Here is a 24,657-nt window from a genome sequence, read left to right on the forward strand (position 1 = left end):
GCTTTAAGGAGAGTAACTTTGCCCACTTGACTAAGGACAGCCCCTTTCCAACCAGCAAGTTTTGAGTTAAATCTATCCACCAACTTATTCCAGAAAGAATCGTCAAGCTTAATACACAGAGGAAGCCCCAAATAAGAAGAGGGAAGCTCTGAAATTTTGCAACCAAGAATTCTTTCAATCCTTAGTTGCCTTTGAACAGGGGTGTTGATGAAGAACAAAGAACTTTTATCCCAATTAATTTTTTGACCAGAGGCAAATTCATAAGTATTCAGCACCTTCTTCATGTTTTTAGCTTCCAAGATGGAAGCTTCCCCCATAGTAATAGAATCATCAACAAACTGTTCATGGGAGCAAGTGACATTGGATGAAGATGGTTTCAGACCCTTAAGATTGCCATCTTCCACATTTTTAAGAATAAATCTACCCAGGCATTCAGCTAAAATAGTAAACAAGATAGGGGATATGGGGTCCCCCTATCTAAGTCCTCTAGAGCTTTTGAAGAAACTAGACGGGGAACCGTTGATAATAATAGCAGAAGAGGAGGTTTCCATAAGTTGAGAGCAAAGCTGAATAACTTTTTCACCAAAACCAAACGCTTTCATGATCCTTAGGAGAAACTGTCAGTTCACTCTATCAAAAGCTTTAGCCATGTCTAACTTCAAGAAGAAATCTTGTTTATTCGCCACTTTCAGGGAGTGGATATTTTCATGAACAGATATGATGGAATCCAGAATCTGTCTATCGGGGACAACGCCATTCTGTTGGACAAAGATAATTCTTAGAAGAATTTCCAGCAACCTTGAAGTCAGAACCTTGGATAAAATCTTGTACACAAAGTTGCACAGACTAATGGGTCTAAACTTATTGAGAGAGTCAATACCCGGGATCTTCGAAATAAGGACAATGAAGGTAGCATTCAGTTCCTTTAGGAGCCTTCTAGAGCCAAAGAATTCTTTAACACCATTGCAGATGTCTGCCTCCACGATGTGCCAAAAATTTTGGAAGAAAAACATAGGAAAACCATCCGGTCCAGGGGATTTATCTCCCTGGAAAGAAAACACCGCCTTTTTGATTTCCTGATTAGAGGGAATACAGGATAAAAAATTATTATCATCAACAGTCAGGGTAGAAGGAATAGCTTGCAAGAGGATGTTTTGATTACTGATATCCAGGTTATCCATTTCTCCCAACAAGGTGCCGAAATACTCCATAGCTTCCTTTCTGATATCATTATCCTCCGTTAAGATCCCTTTATAACAAGATAATCTGGAAATCATGTTAGCTGCCTTATGCTTAAGAGCAGTTAAGTGAAAGAACCTGGTATTTTTATCACCTTCCTTCAAGAACAAGGCTCTTGATCTTTGTCTCCAGAACATCTCTTCATTAGAAATAATGGTGTGGTATTTAGACAAAAGAACATTTTCCGCCACCCTGAGTTCTTCAGACAGCCCAATCTCTTGGATTCTATCCTGAACATCTTTAATTTCAGTTTTGATTTGAATTTTACTATTGAAAATGTCCCCAAAAATCTCTTTGTTCCAGATTTTGATTTTGGCCTTTAAAATATTGAGCTTTTTAGCTATTCTAAAGAGAGTCGTACCCTCAACCTCAAATTCCACCACTCAATGATACAAGCTTCCAAAGAGGGGTGGGATAGCCACACTTTTTCAAATCTGAAAGGGAAGTTTCTCTTAGCCGAAAAAGAGTTTGCAGTAAAAGAGATAGGATAATGGTCTGACCCAATTTTGATAACAGAAACAAGGGAGCAGCTATACTTGGTTAACCACTTAGGAGAAATTAAGGTTCTATCTAACTTTACTTGGATCAGGTCAGCTCTGGTTCTTCTATTAGTCCATGTGTAGTTAATGCCCTGAAGATCCACATCCATAAGAGCTTGATCATTGATGAACTCCATAAGGTCTTGTTTCCCATCAAGCTGCAAGGGGAGACCTCCCATCTTCTCTTCCTCTTTTAGCGGAGTGTTGAAATCTCCCATTATAATCCAGCTTTGATCAACAAACTTGAGTTTGTCATCAGCAAGGCTTCTCCAATATTTAACTCTCTCGGTTTTGGTGTTGGGCTTGTAGACATTAGTTAACACCCACACAAAGTTATCCTTAATATGCTCAAGCTACACTGAGTTCCTATTAAGAGCAGAGATAATTTCCTTACCTTTGATGGTTTTTAGGTTCCAAAAGATCGCAGTTCCTCCAGAAGCTCCCTCCGAGCTAGATCCTATGACACCATTATTCTTAAAAATTCTAATATTTTCCACTTTTTCCTTGGACATCTTGGTTTCTAGAATGAGGACCACATCCAGTTTATGATCTCTTATGATGTTTCATAACACATTCTTCTTGTGAGGGGCATTCAGCCCTCTGATATTCCAAGATATTATCTTCATACTTTAACCGGAGATAGGGCTGACTCGATGGAATACTGTGTTCCATCAGCACGATTCTTCCAGCTTTCATGTTCCCTTTGATATTTTAGAGATGGCCTTCCCTACTTTTTGTTCTGGCTTCCAACATCTTCCTTTTTCTTATTCCTACTTCTAGTTGAAATCCCTCCATTGAGATCCTCCTTATTCATTTTTCCTTCTTTCAAACCGAGAATCCAAAGATTCCCTTCCAGGATATCCACAACCTTACTATGAGATGGAATTTTACATAGAGGAGGCTTTGGGCTTCCATTAGTTAAAAGCAATAAAGGCTCAATATCAGAAGGGTTAAACTCTTGAGCTTCATTATAGTTTTCCTCTACTGATTTTGAGAGAGTAGAAACAGGAACAGCTTCATTGGGGCTTGCCTCTTCCTTCTCCTGACTGACAGATCCAACCTCCTGGACCTCTGGGTTATATTTGTTGTTCAACTCTGTACCTTGCTCCCCTTCTTTAGAACTCTTTGTTTGGTTATTAGAGTAGACACAATCTTGTTTTTCATTATTACTGTTCTCAGCCTTCTTGATTTCATTTACTAGTTTCATTACATCCTTATTTTGATCAGACTCAGCAGATGAGTCTCCTTTTTTATCAATCATTTGCCAGGTCTTTTTATACTTGGCATTGTTGTCAGACTTGCTTTCCTTACTCTTCTTAAGCGGACATGATTTTGCCCAATGCCCCAATTTCTTGCAATGGAAATAGGCAAATGGAAGTGATTCATATTCAATGGCTTGGGTCCATTTTCCTAGTTTAGAAATGATATATATAGATTGGGGCATATCAATCATTTGATTTACGTTTATACAGATGCGAGCAAAGACCAACCTTGATTTGGTCGTCGTCATCGGATCAATTGAAAGAAGTTCTCCAAAAGAGTTAGCAATACCCTTGAAGACTTCCTCATTCCAGAATTCCAGCGGGAGACCCAGGAGGCGAGTCCAGACTGGCGTAGAAACAAAGAAGGAATCATCAAGGGCGAGATTCGGGACCCATTTTTGAAGAGCCAAAGTTGACTTGTCGAACATCCATGGGCCTTCACATAGAGCCTTATTCATATCTTCTTCAGAGTTAAAAGCAAAGGAAAAAAAACCCCTAGGTAACGGTGCCACATCCCCTTGACCTTTTAAAATCCATTTCCTCCTTATGAAATTCCTAACAACATCAATGTTAGGCCTAAAGCCAGAAAATCGTCCCACTAAGGTCATGGTTAAACCAGCAACAGTCAGATCTACCAGTTTTTTCGGAACAAAAATAGCAACCAGCCCTGAAACTGGATCTAAGATATTTGTAACTTCCGGGAGCCCTGATTTAGCCAGTGGCTTCACTCCAAAGAGCGAAGACCATTTTTTACCTTTACCTCTATCATGTGGGACCCCAGTTGTATAATATTTGTCCTCTTCTGACCCTTGAGATGCCTGTCCTCTTGCCTGGTTGCCAGATCCGCCCCCAGAAAAACTACCTTCCCCAAGAAATCTGCCTTCCCCAGAAAGTCCGCCATTCCCAATTTTGAAATCTGGGATTCCCGCTCCTTTTCGCTGCACACCCATCGCGAGGAGGTTAGTTATTGTTGCTTGCTAACAATGAGGCTATTTGTCAAGACTGGTCTGAAGAATGCCCCACATTGCTCTACAATGTTGGTTATTGTTTTGTGGCTTGGAGGACATGTTCATATATTTCATGCAATGTTCCAATTTAGATTTCATGTGTTGATTCGCTCAACAAGTGAAATTATGTTGTTTTGTTGTTCACTGTAGTCAGTTGTGTTGGTCTAGGGCTGACTTGGTCAATTTATCTTATTTGGATCATACTCTTTTTGTTTGGATATACATTAAAGGTTGAGTTAGAGTGTTGTTATGGGTCTTATCGTGGTGTGTGAAGATCCGCATTGAGTAATTTGCATTGGATGATATTTTTGGGCTGACTGATTAACGTGCTTTCTTGTTTATCTATATGTTACATTTGATGTCAACTTTGGAGGATAAAAAGAGTATTTAAAGTCCTGATGAAAGAATGCTCCGCATTCCCAATTTTTGAAGGTGATAGCTTGCAATTCTAGAATTAATGTCTATTCTATATTGATGTTGCACTATCATGTTTTCAGGTCCTCAATTGCTTAGATGTTTAAGTTTTCTATTGTTGTTTGCTGACAGTGAGGTTGTTAGTCAAGACTGGTATGAAGAATACCCAATATTGCTTTGCAATGTTGGTTATTGTGTTGCAACTTGAAGGACATGTTCATATAGTTCGTGAAATGATCCAATTCAAATTCCATGTGTTGGTTCACTCAACAAGTGAAGTTATGTTGTTCAGTTGTTTAGTGTGGTCACTTGTGTTGGTCTCTAGTTGACTCAATCAATTTATCGTATTTGGATCATACTCTTTTGGCCTGGATATACATTGGAGGTTGAGTTAGAGTGTTGTTATGTGTCTTACCATGGCATGTGAATATTTTGCATTGAGTGATGTTTTTGGGTTGACTGGTTAATGTGCTTTAGTATTTATCTATACGTTACATTTAACGTCGGCTTTGGAGGATGTTAGTGTGTGTGGTTTATTAGAATTGACTTTGAAAGACTTGTTGTGATGTATCTAGGTCCCCTTTAACTCCTGGGGTCAACAACATTTGGTGCAGTTTCTATTGGTGGGTGACCTTGTGTAATGTATGTATATTTTTTTTGTGCCCAACCTAGTTGAGGGTTTCAATGAATAACCTAGTATATATAGATGTACAAATGGGTGAATTGCATGATGCATTGATGTAGATTGATTGTGATTGATGTGCAAGCATGTGTGGATAAATAGAAGTGTGAATTTCAATGTGATGAACTTTGATGATCATATCCTTTAGTGTGACAAAGTTTTGAGACGGTGAATGTGTGAGTTGTGTTTGCCATGATATTGTTCACTTGACATGGTGGATCAGGGGCAGTTTCATGATCAAGAGATCTTATTCATTCCAATTCATCATTTCCCTATGCTTGTTGGAAGATTGTGTGTCCTTTTGGTAGCTTGTGCAAATTTGTATCTTACCTTGCAACAATGAGCTTCAATAATGCAAATCCATTGTATATTGCCCTGGGACTATGCATCTCAGTAATGCAAGTCCAATGTATCTTTCCCTAAGGTTGTGCACCTTAGTCTCGCAAGCCCAAATTAGAAGCAATGAGCTTCCTTGGACCAATTTATGCAAAACACATTAGTTAATAGTAAATCCATTCAAACCATCCAACAATGTTATTTAATGAAAATGGTACACAAAACTTTTAGTCCTTTAGTATTAACTATAAACCACATTATTATTGAAGAGAACTTGAATATACTGAGAGGGGGGGTGAATCAATATATTACTAAACTTTTAAATTTAATACTTGAATTAAAATAATTAACACTTCGAATCATAGATGAACTACTCGCCACTCAGCAAAACTTGCTAAGGCCTGAAAAAAAACTCGAGAAAAATTCAGAAAAACTCAGCAAAAAACTCAACAACTTAAAAACATGCTTAAATTTAATGAAAAATCTATTTATTTTGCAAAATTTAATGAGAAGATGTATCCAATGAGTCGATAAATGAGAACACAAAAGAAACAAGTTGATTCTAGATATATTAAATGCAAAGTGTCTACAAAATCGCATCCTCATGAGGAATACTGATGGCTGGAAACCTGGAAGCAAAATAATAAATAGTTTCTGTAAAACCAAAAGTAAATACATCATTACAATTACAACTTCCTCTTCCCAGCTCTAGCAAAAACTAGGGGAGAGGTAGAACTAGAGGGTCTAGTCCTAGAAGTCTGCAGTGGGCGTGATTGTGCCTCCTTGCTTGGTATGGTTGGCTCATCCTCCATCTTGGATGAAGCTATGTCTCCACCTGCTTCTGGCACTAGCACTAGCAATGACTCCTCATCCTCATCCTCTTCCTCCTCAATGTCATCCAGCGTGAAACCAAATCCACCCCCCTCCTCCATAGCCTGCCTCTCCAAATTAGTGATGTCATCCTCAGAAAACAATAGAGGTTGCTCCTGTAATGTCCAATCAGTGTAAGGATCTATATCATCCAAGTCAATTGGACCACCTTCTACTTCCTCTACTTACATGCAATGGAAGATTATATTGCACGAAGACAAGGTCATTGAGGCATTTCTGCACTAACTTGCTCCTCTTCTTCGTGTTGATTGCTTCAAACAAGCTCCAGTTGCGCTCACAATTGGATGAACTACAAGGCTGACATAAGATTTTGAGGATAAGTTTTTGAGATGGGTATTTCTACCCCAACTTTGCACCAAGCATTTGCAAATTAAAATTAGGTTGAGAGTAGCACCCCTCTCCAAGGTCTGAGGATGAGAAAGAGAGGGGTAGAGAAATACGTCTAGATCTTGGGGGAGAGAGGAGAGAGTGAGATGAAGTGTGGTAGAGAGGGGAATAGAGGAAGAGTGATAGGGAGATAGATAGGTCTAAATTTTGGGGCAGATAAAGTTTGTGATATAGAGAGAGCGAGAGAATGTTGATAGGAGCATACTGATTACTGAAATTTGACTAAGTCTAAAAAATTAAAAGATCTTCTAAAACCTAGAATTTGCATTATAACTCTTAGAGATCTGAAACCACTCTCAAACATCCTACCAATATATACATGAAATATAACTTAAAGTATAAGAAAGAAAGAAAAACATATTGAAATGCCACTTATGTTAGGATAATTGGTGAACAACTAAGAAGGGGGGGGGGGGGTGAATCAGTTGTTAACAGATTATGGAGCTTTAAGCACACAAAACCTTTTACCAGAATAGAAAACATATCAATTAAGCACAAACATAAATCATAAACCAAATATCATGCATCAACAACACATAACACCAAGATTTGTACGTGGAAAACCCGGTAAAAGGAAAAAACACGGTGGGAAGCCTACCCATAGTCAGATAATACTTTTGCAATATGTGATTACAATAAAGGGCCTGCACATGCAGGAAGGCTAACAGCCTAGAGCACACTGCTCATCACAAAGGAGTCTCACTGACTACAAAAGATCTCCGGACTACAATCCAGAAATAAGAATGAACTACAAGAATAGCATCTCCTATGCCTAACTACAGTTCTAGTTAAGCTCAATGTCGGAGGTCTTAAACCTCTTACACACCCAATTCGATCACCTATGATCAACCAAAACCTCTGCATATGATTACAACTTTATTCGCACACAGATAATCCCATAACCCATGACCATGATCTACAAAGGAGATCTTACATCATATTTATACCAACCTGGGACCTAAACAATTAGGTCGGCCACCTAAAAGATAATACAATAAATCCATTACATAAACCCGCAAACCAATGATAATCCAAGTTAGCCTAAGACCGAAACAACATTAACCAAACAAAAATCCAACCAGTAACGCATCGGGAGCATCCATCAACACGTTACATAAACTGATCCATAACCTAACAGAATAGCACTGAACCTAAAATAGGTCACCATAATTCAAATGCAACACCATCGATCAAATGGAATACGAACATGGTAACCATCAGCATCCTAAGAACCTTCTAAAAGCCGCACCAACACCACTTATCAAATCCATCAAAAGATCTTCAACAAAGCTCTGTCGGTAAAACCCTTATCGATAACCAAAAGGCTTACTAGAACATATGATAGCTTCTGGATCATCGAATCCCAAACTAACTAAATGTGACACGCACATGAATGACTGAACCAAACCAATTCCACCAAACTGAACATACTAAAGAATACTGGAGATGATCTCCAGATCAACATCACAATCCAACCACTCTACCGGAACCCGGTAGACAACCAAACAAGCTAGTGTTGACATCAATGCAACACATAATCAATTCCTCCAAATTGCCAATAATCTCCCCCTTTGGCATTGATGGCAACACTAGATGTGAAAAACATCTGAGTGCCAAGAAGTGCCAAACAAGTCTCCCCCAATGGAAGACATCCAACAAATGATATATCAATGAAGTTCTGAACCAATTAACCAAACCATAGATCAAACTCCCCCTGTGACTGATATCTTTGTTAAGCTCTATTTTTCACATGTATATATCTCCCCCTTTGACATCAATGTCAAAAATTTGACATAAACATCAAAGAAAAACCATAGATCCTCTGAACCACACAACTAACTACTCCCCCTGAGTAGTAGCACCAACTCATCAATCAAGAATGAATGATAGTTCTGATAATGCATACCGAACTGATGCCAATCAACATCACTTAAGTCTCAACCGGAGGGGCAAAGACCCCCAATCTGTCTCTAAAGTACTCAAATGATTCCTTGAGCAAAGGTTTAGTGAAGATGTCTGCAATCTGCTCTTTAGTGTTCACATAAACCAATCTGACTTCATTTGCTTCTACATTTTCCTTCAAAAAGTTATACTTGATTGATATGTGCTTTCTCTTAGAATGAAATACTGGATTCTTTGATGTCAATAGCAGCAGAGTTATCACAGTGAATAACTGCCGGTTCATTACAATCTACAGCTAGTAGCAGCAGCAACATACTCAGCTTCAACAGTAGATAAAGAAGTATATGATTGTTTCTTGCTGATCCATGAAACAAGTTTCTTTCTAAGAAAGAAACCTCCACCGGATGTGCTTTTCCAGTCACCTATATCTCTAGCCCAATCTGCATCTGTATATGCACATAGTGTAAAGTCATCATCTTTAGGATACCACAAACCATATTCAGTTGATCCTTGTAAATATCTGAAAATCATTTTCACTACACTCTCATGATTCTCTCTTGGATCACTCTGATATCTTGATACAATACAAACTGCATTCATTATATCTGGTCTAGTCTGAGTTAAATCTAATAGACCTCCAATCATAGATTTATACCTTGTAGGATTTACCGGAGCTGATACATCTTTCTTTGTCAATTTCTCACTTGTAACCATAGGAGTACCAACTGGTTTAGAATTTTCCATGCCAAATTTCTTCAACAACTCTCTAGCATAATTAGTTTGATAGATGAAAATACCTTTATCAGTCTGTGTAATCTGCAAACCTAAGAAAAATCTCATTTCTCCAATCATAGACATATCAAATTCATTCTTCATATTATCAAAGAATTTCATACATAAATTTTCTTCACCTCCAAAAATGATATCATCAACAAAAACCTAAACAATCAATATGTCATCATTAGTTATCTTATAATACAAGTTACTGTCAGCATTACCTTTAGTGAAACCAAGCTTCAAAAGACATTTGTCCAATCTAGCATACCAAGCTCTAGAGGCTTTCTTCAATCCATATCTGCAAACCATGTTATTGTCATCTGAAAGTGAAAATCCATTAGGTTGCTCAATGTAGACTTCCTCTTCGAGATCTTCATTTAGAAATGCACATTTAAAATCCATTTGATAAACCTTGTAGTTCTTATGGGCAGCATAAACAAGAAATAATCTCAACTTCATTCCTAGCTACCAGAGCAAAATTTTCATCATAATCAATTCTTTCCTTTAGAGAATATCCTTTGCAGACCAATCTAACCTTGTTCCTCACAACTTGTCCATCTTCATTCAATTTATTCCTAAAAACCCATTTAGTTCCAATAACATTCTTATTTTTAGGTCAGAGAACTCAAGTCCATGTGTTGTTATTTTCTACTTGATCTAATTCCTCTTCCATAGCTTTGATCCAACATTCATCCTTACATGTTTCATCTACTGATGTCGGTTCAATTTGAGAAATTAAGTATACTTCTTCAACTGCCAACCTTCTCATTGTCATCACTCCTTTGCTTTTGTCTCCAATGATCTAATCTTCTGAATGATTCAACCTTACATACCTGGGAGTCTTCTAACTTTTTGTTTCTCTGCTTTGATCTTCAGAAACTGTTGAATTTTTTGATACTACCGGAGTAACTGGTTCAACATTTTGTTCCGGTACAAGTGCTACTGGTTCAATTACGATCATTTCCACTTCCGGTTCTTTCATAAGTTCTGATTTGACCTTTGTACTGCTCATCCACCTTGACATTAGCGCTCTCCACAATTCTCTGCAATCTTTTGTTATAACATCTATATGCTTTGCTTTCATTTGAATAACCAAGAAACATTCCCTCATCACATCTAGGATCACACTTTTCAATGGAATCATCTCTTTTGATATAGCATTTACTACCAAATATTTTGAAGTACTTAAATGTAGATGTATGACCAAACCATAACTCATAAGGTGTCTTACCGATGTCTCCTTTGATATGAACTTTGTTGAATGTGTATATCGTCGTGCTCACAACTTCTCTCCAATAGATATGAGGCAAATTAGCTTCCATCATCATAGATCTAGCTGCATCCAGGATTGTTTTGTTCTTTCTTTCCACAACACCATTCTACTGAGGTGTTTGGGGTGCAGACAATTGTCTCCTTATCCCATGTTTCTCATAATAACTGTTAAATTCATCGGATGTGAATTCACCACCCTGATCGGATCTTAAGCATTTGATCTTCAACCCTGTCTTTGTCTCAACCATAGCTTTAAAGTTTTTGAACTTTTCAAAGGCTTAAGATTTCTCCCTTAGAAAAGTAACCCACATCATTTTAGAATAGTCATCAATGATTAGAATGAAATATCTATCACCCTGAAAACTTCTTATTCTAGCAGGACCACACAAATCAATATGAATAAGATCAAAAACATCATTAGATTTGTCTTGTATACTCTTAAAAGTTCTGACTTGCTTACCCATTCGACATTCCTTACATACCGGATTATGAGGCTTCACAAACTTAGGTATATTTCTAACTGCCTTAGTTGAACTGATCTTTACAATGCAATCAAAATTCACATGACACAACCTCTTATGCCATAGCCACCTCTCATCAATATGTCCAATCAAACATGTCTTCTCACTGGAGTTCAAATGAAAGATGTTACCTCTAGTCTAAGTACCGGTTGCAATTTCCAATCTAGATTTGTTGATGATTTTGCATTTTCCATCCTTGAACTGTAATTGAAATCTCTTATCCACCAACTGTCCTACACTCAAAAGATTATGTCTTAAACCTTCTACATAATAAACATTATCAGTGTTATGCTTACCATCCAATGATGTAGTTCCTCGTCCTCTGATCATGCATGCTTTGTCATCTCCAAATCAAACCAGGCCACCATCAAATTCTTGCAAAGATAGAAACTTCCTTCTATCTCTAGTCATATGATGTGAACGACCACTGTCTATCACCCATTCATCCTTGTCTTCAACTTTAGTAGCAAGGGCCTTCTCTTCATTTTGAATGACAGGTTCCGGAGCATCTTCCTTAATAGCTAAGAATACCCATTCCTTTCCATTGCCGGATCCACTAGCTGAACTTTTGTCGGTTCATCATCAGAATCATCAATTACACCTTCCTCATCAACATAGTAGCATTATTTGTCTTTGTTCTTCCAATACTTATAATTGTTCTGATATTCATGGTTAGGCTTAAAAGATCTTCTAGCTTTCTCTTCAAATCTTGAATTCCTCTTAGGACATCTAGATGCAAAATGACCTATCTTATATGTGAAACATTTGAAAGGTGATTTTCCTTCATACTTACTTCTCGTCGAACCTTTAGGTGCCCTTCTAGAAAATAGGGCTTCAAGTTCTTCAAGCTCTTCATCTTCTTTCTTCATATCCTCCAGTTCCTTTGCATATAGTGCTTTCCAATCCTTCTTGTCAGTTGATAATGCAGATGCATTGAAAGCAGTTTCAGTCTTTGCAACTCCTTGAGGACCAAATTCTTCAAGTTCAAAAGCAGATAACTTTCCAACTAAAGTATCCCTATTGACAGAAGTGTTAGACATTGTTCTCAGCTCATTAATTGCAGTAGCCTTCATTTTGTAAGCTGATGGTAAAGCTCTCAATACTTTAAAAACAATCTCATCTTCGCTCAGAGATCCACCACAACATTGAATTCCCAAGACAATTTCAATGACTATTTCCATTAAAGAAACAATTCTTTCATCTTCCTTCATTCTCAGGGTCTCATACCTCACCCGGTAACCATCAAGTTTAGCAATTTTTATAGTAGGGTCCCCTTCATTCAGAGTCTCCAACTTATCCCATATAGCTTTTGTAGATGATTTGTCCGTTAATTCCATTACCTGTTGATCTGAAAGGGCACTCAAAAGCGCTTCTCTAGCTCTACAGTCATTTTCAATGTTCTTATCCAAGTCTGTCGGAGGAGGATTGCCAGATGTCGGATTATAAGGAGTATAGCCTTTCTACGTGATCTCCCAAATCTCTTTGCTAAGACATCTCAAATAAGTCTCCATCTGAAGCTTCCATACTCTGTAATTTGTTCCATCAAGCCTAGGGTTGTCCTTCTGGTAAGCAATTGAGGTTGAATGATTACTTGCCATAAGATCGTCCTCAAGCAGTTAAAGCTTCTGCAGACCAAGCTCTGATACCAATTATTAGGATAATCGGTGAACAACTGAGAGGGGGGGTTGAATCAGTTGTTAACATATTATGAAACTTTAATCACACAAAACCTTTTACCGAAATAGCAGATATATCAATTAAGCACAAACATAAATCATAAACCAAATACCATGCATCCACAACACAACACCAGGATTTGTACATGGAAAACCTAGTAAAGGGAAAAACCATGGTGGGATGTCTACCCACAGTCAGATGCTACTTTTGTAGTAAGTATGTGATTACAATAAGGGGCCTACACATGCACTGCACATGCAGAAAGGCCAACAGCCTAGAGTGCACTACTCATCACAAAGGAGGCTCATTGACTACAAAAGATCTTCGGACTACAATCCGAAAATAAGAATGAACTGCAAGAATAGCATCTCCTATGCTTGAGTACAGTTCTGGTTAAGCTCAATGTCGGAGGTCTTAAACCTCTTACACACCCAATTCGATTACCTATGATCGACCAAAAGCTCTACATATGATTACAACTTTATTCACACATAGATAATCCCATAACCCATGACCACAGTCTAGAAAAGAGATCTTACATCATATTTATACCAACCCGGAACCTAAACAATTAGGTTGGCCACCTAAAAGATAATACAATAAATCCATTACATAAACCCGCAAACCAATAATAATCCAAGTCGGCCTAAGACCGAAACAACATTAACCAAACAATAAATCCAACCGGTAACGCATCGGGAGCATCCATCAACATGTTACATAAACTGGTCCACAACCTAATAGAATAGCATCGAACCTAAAATAGGTCGCCTTAAGCCAAATGCAACACCACCGACCAACTGGAATACGAACATGATAACCATCAGCATCCCATAACCTTCTAGAAGCCGCACCAACACCACTTATCGAATCCATAAAAATATCTTCAATAAAGCTCTGTCGGTAATACCCTTACCAGTAACCAAAAGGCTTACTAGAACATATGATAGCTTTCTAACCACCAAATCTCAAACCAACTGAATGTGACACGCACATGAATGACCGAACCAAACCAATTCCACCAAACTGAACATATCAAAGAATACCGAAGATGATCTCCAGATCAACATCACAATCCAACCACTCTACCGGAACCCGGTAGACAACCAAACAAGCTAGTGTTGACATCAATAAAAAACATCAATGCAACACATAATCAATTCCTCCAAATTGCCAACAACTTATACTTAAATGTTATATTTCATATATATATTATGATGAAGAGAATGAAACTAATTTGAAAAAACAGAAATAGTTAATTTTTTGACGCGTTTGAGCCTTTTTTTTTAGTGTACACGAGTTTTTTTGTAGAAACTTGTCAAGTTTTTTTTTGCAAAAAATTAGGCAAGTAAAAGTAAAAAAAACTCAGCAAGTTTTCAAAACTCGTCAAGTACTCTGCGAGTTTGCCAACTATGCTTCAAATAACAATGCACATAAGAACACTAAGAAACACAATTTTACGTGGAAAACCACGAATGTGTGTGTGTGTGTGTGTTTGCGCATGTGCGCGTGCGTGTGTGCGTGTTCCTTTTACAATGATTGTAGCCACCAACCCCTAAAATTCGTGATTACCAACTCCCAATTCTAATTTTGTGAGCACAACCCACCGGAAGCACCAACTCCCTCAATTCATAGGCACCAACCTACTAGAGGCATCGACCCCTAAATGTGAAGCACCAACTCCACCAATATGAGGTACCAACCTCAACACCAAAATCTGATTTCATTAACTTCGACCGCTTATCACTTTTTGATCATCAATATGTTGTTCAATACAAGTCTAACATATCATCTGTTACAGCCCTCCCATGATCAAATACATGCATGCATATAATCCTTGCATTCAAAAGAACACACATACAGCCATTAATTTATAAAATTCCTCTTCCAAATCTGTTATAACTTGTTCATTCACAGCCTTCCAATAATTTTATACAAAGAATGTCTTCAAGGAGCATTTAATCATACAACACACGCACTTATAATGATCTTCGATCTGTCTTTTTATAAATGTTTTTGGATAACCAAAAGACACACCTTATACTTCTTTCAAGGGACACACCCATTCCCTATTTTTATTTATAGTTGTTCACAATAACTAGCATATATGTCTTAAATTTTAATTTAATCTATATAACATACGCCGAGAGATATCCTTCTCGAGGCGCCTATTTCAATTTAAGATTCAAAATTGATTAAAAATAGGCGCCTCGAGAAGGATATCTCTCGGTGTATGTTATATAGATTAAATTAAAATTTAAGACATATATGCTAGTGGCAGTTGCGCGGCGCAACATGGAAAACATAAAATAAATTAATATATAATTATATAGTATCTTTTTATTAAAACAAATTATATTATAGTATTATTATATTATTTTATCGTTACAATTTTATATATCTATTTAGACTATTTTTGTTAATATATATGTGTTGCAAGATCAAAGCAAATACTAAAAGATCTAAGATATATTAAACTTTGTTTAATGGCATGTATTGTGGTTATGGTTAGTGTTATGGTCAAGGATAAGGTTTACATCATGGTTTGGATTAGGGTTATGATTAGGTTTGGGGTTATGATAATGGTTAGGGTTTATATCATGGTTAGGGTTAGCATGGTTAGGTTTACGGCTAGCATAGTTTAGGGTTTATATCATGGTTAGGTTTAGGGCTAAGGATTATTGTTAGGGTTAGGGTTTAGGGTTAAGGTCTAGAGTTATGGTTAGGATTATGGTTAGGGTTATGGTTTACATCGTGGTTGGTGTTGAAGTTAGGGTTACAGTTATGGTTAGGATTATGGCTAGGGTTAGGGTTTACATCATGGTTAGGGTTAGGATTAAGGGTAAGTGTTAGGATTAATATTAGTATTTATATCATGGTTATGGCTAGGGTTAAGATTTACATCATGGTTAGCGTTAGGGTTATTGCTTGGGTTAAGGTTTACGGTTTGGGTTATAGTTAGGTTTAGGATTATAATTATGGTTATGGTTATGGTTATGGTTAGGATTTACATCATGGTTAGGATTAGGGTTTACATCGTGGTTAGAATTATTGATAGGGTTAGGGTGTACACCATGGTTAGGGTTAGGTTTAAAGTTATTTTTAGGCAAACAACTATCCAGCCCTTTGGATGCAGCAAGATATTAATACCCTTCATATATTATTAATATATTATAATAGATGATTGGTGCATCCTAAGGGTTGTAGAGCCATTCCCCATTTTTAGGGTTAGGGTTTAGGGTTATGATTAGGTTAGGTTAGGGTTAGGGTTATGATAAGGGTACTGGTTTAGAATTGTGGTTAGGACTATGGTAAAGGTTATGGTTTACATCATGGTTCAATTACATTTAAGTTAGGGTTAAATTACTATTAAAGTTCAATTAGGATTAGGGTTTGGGCTAGATTAAGGTTAGGAATATATTAGAATTAAGGTTCAATTTGGGTTAGGGTTAAGTTTAGGTTAAGATTATTGTTAAGGTTAGGGTTTAGGATTACGGTTAGGTTAGCATAATGATTAGGGTTAGGGTAAGGATTATGATTAGGGTTATGGTTTGGGGTTCTGGTAAGTTTATTGTCTAGATAATGGTTGGGGTTAGGGTCATAGTTAGGATTATGGCTAGGGTGAGGGTTTAGATCATAGTTAGGGTTAGGCTTAGGTTTGGGGTCATGATCAACATCTTTGTTTAAGGTTAGGATTTACATCATGCTTAGGGTTAGGGTGATGATTATGGTTGGGGTTAGGGTTGAAGATTAAGGTTAGGGTTAGGGTTTAAGGTTAGGATTAGGATTATGGATAGGATTTACTTTTAGGATTAGGGATAGGTTTCGAGTTATGGTTATGGTTAGAATTAGGTTTAGGGTTAGAGCTAATGATTATTATTAGGGTTAGGGTTTATGGTAATGGTTAGGTTAGGGTTAAGGTTTAGAGTTATGGTAATAATTGTGGTTAGGGTTATGGTTTACATCATGGTTAGGGTTGGAGTTAAGGTTAGCCTTATGGTTAGCCTTAGGGTTACATTTATGGTTAGGATTATGGCTAGGGTTAAGGTTTACATCATGGTTAGGGTTGGAAGTTAAGGGTTAGTGTTAGGATTAATATTAGTGTTTATATCATGGTTATTGTTAGGGTTAGGATTTACATCATGGTTAGGGTTAGGTTTATTTCTTGGGTTAGGGTTTAGGGTCTGGGTGATAGTTAGGTTTATTAGTTAGGTTGGGGTTTATATCATGGTTAAGGTTAGGGTAATGATTATGGTTTAATATTAGAGTTAAATTTATGGTCATGGTTAGGGTTTAGTGTCATGGTTACAATTATGTTTAGGGTTTACATCAAAGGTAGGGTTAGGGTAAGCACAATCATAGTTACAATTAGTATTAAAATTATAATTGGGGATATGGTTAGGATTAGGATTTGGTTTATGGTTGTGTTTTGGATTAAATTTAAGGTTAGCATTATGGTCAAGGTTAAGGTTTACATCATGGTTAGGGTTAGGGTTTAAGGTTAGGCTTATGATAATGGTTAGGGTGTATATCATGGTTAGGGTTACCATCAAGGTTAGGGTTTGGCTTTGGTTTAGGATTATGGTTAGGGTTAGGGTTTAGTTGTAAGGTTAAGTTTATGTCTAGGGTATAATGTCAAGGTTACAATTGTGTTTAGGGTTACATCAAAGTTAGGGTTAGAATTAGGGTTATGGTTCAATTACATTAAAGTTAGGGTTAAATTAGTATTAAAGTTCAATTATGATTAGGGTTTGGGCTAGATTAAGGTTAGGAATAAATTAGGATTAAGGTTCAATTCAGGTTAGGGTTAAGTTTAAGGTAGGATTATTGTTAGGGTTAGTGTCTAAGATTATGATTAGGTTAGTGTTATGATTAGGGTTAGGGTAAGGATTATGATTAGGGTGATGGTTTGTGTTATGGTTAGGTTTATTGTTTACATCATGGTTGGGGTTGGGGTCATAGTTAGGATGATGGCTAGGGTTAGGGTTAAGGTTATGGTTAGGATTAGGTTTAGAGTTAGGGATAAGGATTATTGTTAGGGTTAGGGTTTATTTGTATGGTTAGATTAGGTTTAATGTTTAGAGTTATGGTAAGGATTATGGCTAGGGTTATGGTTTACATCATGGTTGGGGTTGGATTTAGGGTTAGGTTTATGGTTAGGCTTAGGGTTACATTTATGGTTAGGATTATAGCTAGGGTTAAGGTTTACTTCACGGTTAGGTTTAGGGTTAAGGGTCATTGTTAGAATTTGTGTTCGTGTTTATATCATGGTTATTGTTAGGGTTAGGATTTACATCATGGTTAGCGTTAGGTTTATTACTTGGGTTAGGGTTTAGGGTTTAGGTTATTGTTAGGTTTAGGGTTATAATTATTGTTATGATTATGATTAGAATTTACATCATGGTTAGGATTAGGGTTTACATCTTGCTTAGAATTATGGATAAGCTTAGGGTGTACATCATCGTTAGGTTTAGGGTTACTTTTAGGGAAACAACTATCCAACCCTTAGGATGCATCAAGATATCAATACCCTTCATATATTATTAATACATTGTTATATATGATTGGTGCATCCTAAGGGCAGTAGAGTCGTTCCCTATTTTTAGAGTTAGGGTTTACGGTTATGATTAGCTTAGGTTAGGGTTAGTGTTAGGGTAAGGGTAAGATAAGGTTATGATTAAGATAATGGTTTAGAGTTGTGGTTAGGACTATGGTAAAGGTTATGATTTACATCGTGGCTTGGGTTAGTGTTAGGGTTAACATTAGTATTATAGCTCTAGGGTTATGTTTTACATCATGGTTGGGGTTAAGGGTTAGTGTTAGGATTAATGGTAATGTTTACATCATGGTTAGGGTTGGGATTACAGTTAGTGTACACCATTATTAGTGTTATTGTTGGGATTATGGATAGAGTTAGGGCCTAGGACTATTGTTAGGTTTAGGGTTTGAATCATGGTTAGGGTTAGGGTAATGGTTTAGGATAGGGTTTAAGATTAGGATTAGGATAATAGTTAGGGTTTACATCATTATTAGGATTTCCTAGGTTAGTTTAGGGTTAGGTTATGGTCAAGGAATTGAGTCTAGATTAATAATATTGGCAAGGTCGGGGTTTGATTATGATAAGTGGTTGATCATAGTTATGATTAGTATTAAATTTCAATTAGGGTTAGAATTACGATTATGATTCAATTACTTTAGGCTTATGGCTAAATTAGGGTAAGATTAAGTTTAGGGTTAAGATTGTGCTACAATTAAGGTTAATATTGTAGGATTATGCATTCATAAAACTTATTATCTATTTTTTATGAAATATTAATAAAATATTTATTATTATGTACATTTATTCAATAATTCTATAAAATGAATAACTTTATACCTTGTTCTAATAAAATTAAGACATTTTTAAATAGCTTAAAGCTTTTTTTTAATTACTTTTTTTTTTTTAACCTTTCAAATTTTTGATAAATTATTTTTGAGATTTCTAAATCAATCATCATATGTTATTTTTGAAATATTTTTAACTCAACTAAAATAGAAAAATCACATCTATATGATAAATAAGAAACTTCTAATAATAAATATTTTTATATCTTAAATATTATATAGTATTTTTAAAATATTTGTGCATGCACATAACTTTGATTTTTTGAATATAGAAAAATTATATTTTTATGATTGAAATTTAGAAACATATAAATTCTTTTTGATCTTTCCAAATTGAAAATTATGATTTTTTCTTTTTTTTTTCATAAAAATATTACTTCTATTCAGTATTCCAAGCCTTTTTAACCTTTCTAAATTGGATATTAGATTCTTTCCTTCTTTTTTTAATATTTCTATTAAGCATTCTATGTAGTCATTATAACCTTAAGAAATTAAAATATAAATAGAATCTTTTAGAATTTTTTTGTAGATATATAAATAATATTTCTTTTATATTTTTGCTTTCTCATGCAAATCATTTCATGTTCTCTAGTTAAACTAAATTCTATTTATTTTTAATTTTTAATTGAATCACCAATCAATTTTAGAATAGATTAATTTTACTATTAATTTTTGAGATTTACAAATAATATTTAAAATAAATAAAATAAATAAATTTGCATGGATCAGTGTTTGGTAATAATTATTATAATATATTTAAATAACATGTATAAGTATAATTATGGTTAGGGTAACAAATACTAATCAGCCATACCATAATTATTATCCTAATATATTAGAGTATACTTAGGGTAATACATGCAAACTGACCTTACGCCTTCATTGTGATTTATTTTTCAAAAAATCTCTGCACACTTCCATACTTTTGGGGATTCAAGATTACCTAGGTTAGTTTAGGGTTAGGTTAGGGTCAAGGAATTGAGTCTAGATTAAGAATATTGGCAAGGTCATGGTTTGATTATGATAAGTGGTTGATCATAGTTATGATTAGTATTAAATTTCAATTAGGGTTAGAATTACGATTATGATTCAATTACTTTAGGCTTATGGTTAAATTAGAATAAGATTAAGTTTAGGGTTAAGATTATGCTACAATTAAGGTTAATATTGTAGGATTATGCATTCATAAAACTTATTATTTATTTTTTATGAAATATTAATAAAATATTTATTATTATGTACATTTATTCAATAATTCTATAGAAAAACCATATCTATATGATAAATAAGAAACTTTTAATAATAAATATTTTTATATCTTAAATATTAGATACTATTTTTAAAATATTTGTGCATGCACATAACTTTGATTTTTTGAATATAGAAAAATTATATTTTTTTGATTAAAATTTAGAAACATATAAATTCTTTTTGATCTTTCCAAATTGAAAATTAAGATTTTTTCTTCTTTTTTTATAAAAATATTACTTCTATTCAATATTCCAAGCCTTTTTAACCTTTCTAAATTGGATATTAGATTCTTTCCTTTCTTTTTAATATTTCTATTAAACATTCTATGTAGCCATTATAAACTTAAGAAATTAAAATATAAATAGAATTTTTTAGAATTTTTTTTTTGTAGATATATAAATAACATTTCTATTATATTTTCGCTTTCTCCATGCAAACCATTTCATGTTCTCCAGTTAAACTAAATTCTATGGCAGATCTAGAATGGGAATTCGATTGAAGATCTGTTCACCTGTATTGGATCTTCTCTTGTCTCAAATGAATGGGTAAATTCGATTGAATGATCCTACCACACATGTATCTGGTGTTGTTTTGTAGAAGTTGTGTTCCAAGATATGATATTGTACTAGATGCTCCAATATATTCGATTTAAGCACCTGTAGCTCCAAGAAACGTTGATCTGAGGGCGAAGGGAGGCAGAGGTAACACATTAATATTATATAAATAAACAAATAAAAGAAGGAATTAGGATCTTGCTCATCTGTTTTTTTAAAGCCTACAATAATTATATCATAAGTGCTTAATCTGACAACTTTTAATTCTTGCAGGAATAGTGGGAAATTAAATGATATTAACGGAAGATTCATATGCGATTTGATGCAGTTCAAAGACTCTTAATGTGATAGAATCTTACAGTCCTGCTACAAAGGGAAATCCCTTTTGGTGGTTTTCAGGGGGCTACCGCTGCAAACCAAAGATGATATCAGTCATAGACTTCACCAGCTCTGGATCCTCGTTGTAGCTCTCATAGCATCGCCCCCATCGAGGATCTCGGCAAACTTGTTCATAACCACATATTAAGAAACCTTAAGCAAGCTAGAATGTTACTATTTGAAGCATATCCAATCCTGGATCTTACAGCAACACATGGAGAGAATGCATAAGAAATTCCCGTAGCTCGAACTTCCAAAGCTGTGGCAGCACCAATTCTTCTCACCAGCTCAGGATCTCTTCACGAACCAAACAAAAATGTAAGAGGAATCGCATATAAAAAGACTACTACAAATTCAAAATCTATCAATGACCCATTCAAATCCCAGGTGAAAGAAAAATGCCTTTCCTCAAATTGGAATGCATATGGCACTCTCACATAGGCAAATTGAATGACTCTTGAACTTCAATGCGTTAATTCTCCACTTGGATGCGTTAAATGTCATGCGTTTGAAACTGTCAGAAATATGAATGACTCTTGAATTTCAATTCCACATCTCTATAACCCTTTATAATTGTGATGTGTTTGTAACTAACAGGAGTATGGATCATTTATTTTTTCTTACACCGACAAGTCTGATGATTCCTATATGATGCCATTGTAGGTTACGCCTCTCGACGTAATTATTACCTTTTATTTATTTGATGTATTAATTATTAGTATGCTTCTTCATACTAACCAATTTCTTTTAGTAAATGCCATCGATGTATTCTTTCAAAAAATATGACTCTTACCAAAATCGTTTCTTATCTTCATAAATAATAACAACTAATTACTGCCTCTTCATATACTTATTTGTCTCTTCATTGATGCACCGTTTCATATGACTTTTCTTAATCGGTGTTTTAACTAAACCGATTCATTTCTTCATAGAATCGTTTTCTTTTAATAAGATCGATTCATTTATAAATGACTTTGTTTACTCATAAATATATCACTATTAATAATAGTGGTTCGCTGCAATAAGTAACTCGGCTGTCAATAATAATAATATTATTATTATTATTATTAATAGTGGATCGCTGTGAAGGTAAGTATATATGGCTGTGACAAAAACAGTGAGGCACCCAGTAAGTATGGTCATAATAAATATGGCCATAATGAATAGGGTTCATATTGGCTGTCATAGTGTTCATCATCCTGTTATAATGGATATGTTCATCAATTTCCATGAATCCAGTTGACATCAATGACAATATTAAAATATTTCCATCAATTATATGCTACTACCATGTTTTTGATGAAAAAAACAGCGTTAACTAGGGTGCCGACCCTTAACATAGTCGGAGACTATCAAAAAGACAAAACAAACCAAGGAAGCAAGCCCCTTTACAACAATCAGATCAAAAAATAAATTATGCTACTACCATGTTACCTTTGAGTTTCTTATTGATTCTGGCATCTAAAGGATGTGTTAAATTTTATGTAGGCCGAACAATAATCAGTAATTGGTGAACATAAGAAAGTACAAGCTTACAGGCATGCTGCATGGCACGATGGCATCTGTTAGTCTCACTTACATGAGATGATGACAAATTCTACAACATTTGATAACATTGTTAAAGACTTACACCAGCTATATTCATAGAGGATGATGAATTTTAAATGGTTATCAATAACCTATATAATTGATTTGCATCTTACTTCTGGATAGTAGGTTAAGTGCTTGGGCCAAAAATCATCCGCTGATGACACTCCTGGCACACAAATGTAATTCATGAATTCTGAAAAAATAACATATTCAACGAATAAAAGTGGAATTTGCTAATTATGAATGTGAGTTACCTTGGAAGTATGTTTGATAAGGGAGATGTCACAGATGTCATTGACAGGGTCCCGGGACAGCAACAATCTAACATGTGGCATACATTTCCAACTCTCTCCAAGGGCAGGCTTTAATACCCCCCATTTGTCCAAAACTGTGTGATTTGTGATCTGAAAATATACAGCAAAGTTTTCAAACTGGATTTTGTCGTATCTAGCAAGTAATCGTTACTTTGACGGTTTGACTCACCATTGTATTATTTTTTCTTTCAGAACATAAGATGATCGTATTTATTTGACAAAATATCACCCTTATGAGCACAGAATCCTGAAGAAAATTTGAAATAATTCTTGAAGTGAATTCTCGACTCACTTAAAAAAATAAAGGTTTTAAAGATGTCAAGTTCATTCACAATATTCTATACATTTTCTTTTACACTACGATGTACTTGATGTAAAATCGGAAAATTTTATGTAGAATCTATATTTACTCTCAAATCTCCTGTTTTCCAATTTTTTAAAGTTTGAGATCAATGACAATTTATATAGTTGTCCGGATTGATATTCCTCCAATTGTTTATTACTAAAAACACACTTAAGAAACCATCATTGGTGACTTCTTGCTACCTTAAAATAATAGACAACATATATATAGCACGTGTACATTCATGGAGTTACGGTGTTTGTAACCTAAAAGAACGGGAAAGAAAATCACAAAATAATAAAGATAATGTACATATGAGACTAAATTTATGGTTGAGTTGGTTCTACTGAAGGCTAAGTTAACTGATGTCTAATAAAACAAAACGTGCAAAAATGTGTTGCACATTTTGCAGTGAAAAATATTAAATTATTAGAAAAGGAAATGGCAATTCTTTAGTTCTAGCGAGCATGTGCAAAAGCTATTGGAATTGCACAAAACTATGCCATCTAGCATTCACTATTATTTAGCTAGAATACAAAATTGATATTTAGTAAACGCACATACTTTATAAGATTAAAGTTAAACAAACATCTTGTATGCATCTTTTCTTGTGTTGAACGATCACATATTTAATCCTTTTAACTTGCAAGATTTATAAAAAGAATACGGGAATGACATTGACGGTTTCTTGAATTTTGAAAAAACAATAGCCTAAAAGCAGTTTACCCAGCCAAAAATCCTGTGAGACCCTAGCGGGGAATCCACTTAGAGTTAATAGTATTAGCATTATCATAAAGTTAGACCAAAACATAATAGTTTAATTTAGTATCCTCTATAATATGATAACCTAAACCAAAGCTAATACTACAGCTCACAGGACTACCAGTGGAATAAATAACCAGGCTATCTTCCACCAAGAGGCAGCAGGAATATATCA

The 24,657-nt window shown here is 35.2% G+C and overlaps 1 protein-coding gene and 1 long non-coding RNA gene across 7 annotated transcripts in view; one reads left to right on the forward strand and one right to left on the reverse strand.

The window, feature by feature from the left end:
• Positions 1-20,970: 20,970 nt before the first annotated feature.
• The window catches only part of LOC131062421 (DNA repair protein RAD51 homolog 4), a 139,943-nt gene continuing 136,256 nt past the window's right edge, over positions 20,971-24,657 (reverse strand). Inside the window, exons 9-13 of one of the 6 annotated variants that reach the window (XR_009372040.1) lie at positions 23,547-23,624; positions 23,318-23,467; positions 23,177-23,229; positions 21,455-21,770; positions 20,971-21,220 (exon numbers count right to left, since the gene is read on the reverse strand). Coding sequence is in view for 4 of the 6 variants with exons in the window: in XM_057996081.2 (XP_057852064.2) it covers positions 23,191-23,229; positions 23,318-23,467; positions 23,547-23,624 (267 nt within the window). In the remaining 2 variants the exon portion in view is untranslated. Of the gene's footprint in view, positions 21,221-21,333; positions 21,771-22,878; positions 23,230-23,317; positions 23,468-23,546; positions 23,625-24,657 lie in introns of those variants that run through there. The other 5 variants (XR_009372041.1, XM_057996081.2, XM_057996077.2 and 2 more) reach the window with 5 other exon arrangements.
• Positions 21,115-22,020, forward strand: LOC131062422 (uncharacterized). The gene is made up of 2 exons (XR_009110889.2): positions 21,115-21,242; positions 21,369-22,020. It is a non-coding gene; the product is annotated as an uncharacterized LOC131062422 (long non-coding RNA).

The sequence above is a fragment of the Cryptomeria japonica genome, chromosome 3 (assembly GCF_030272615.1).
Source record: "Cryptomeria japonica chromosome 3, Sugi_1.0, whole genome shotgun sequence".
Lineage (NCBI taxonomy): Eukaryota > Viridiplantae > Streptophyta > Pinopsida > Cupressales > Cupressaceae > Cryptomeria > Cryptomeria japonica.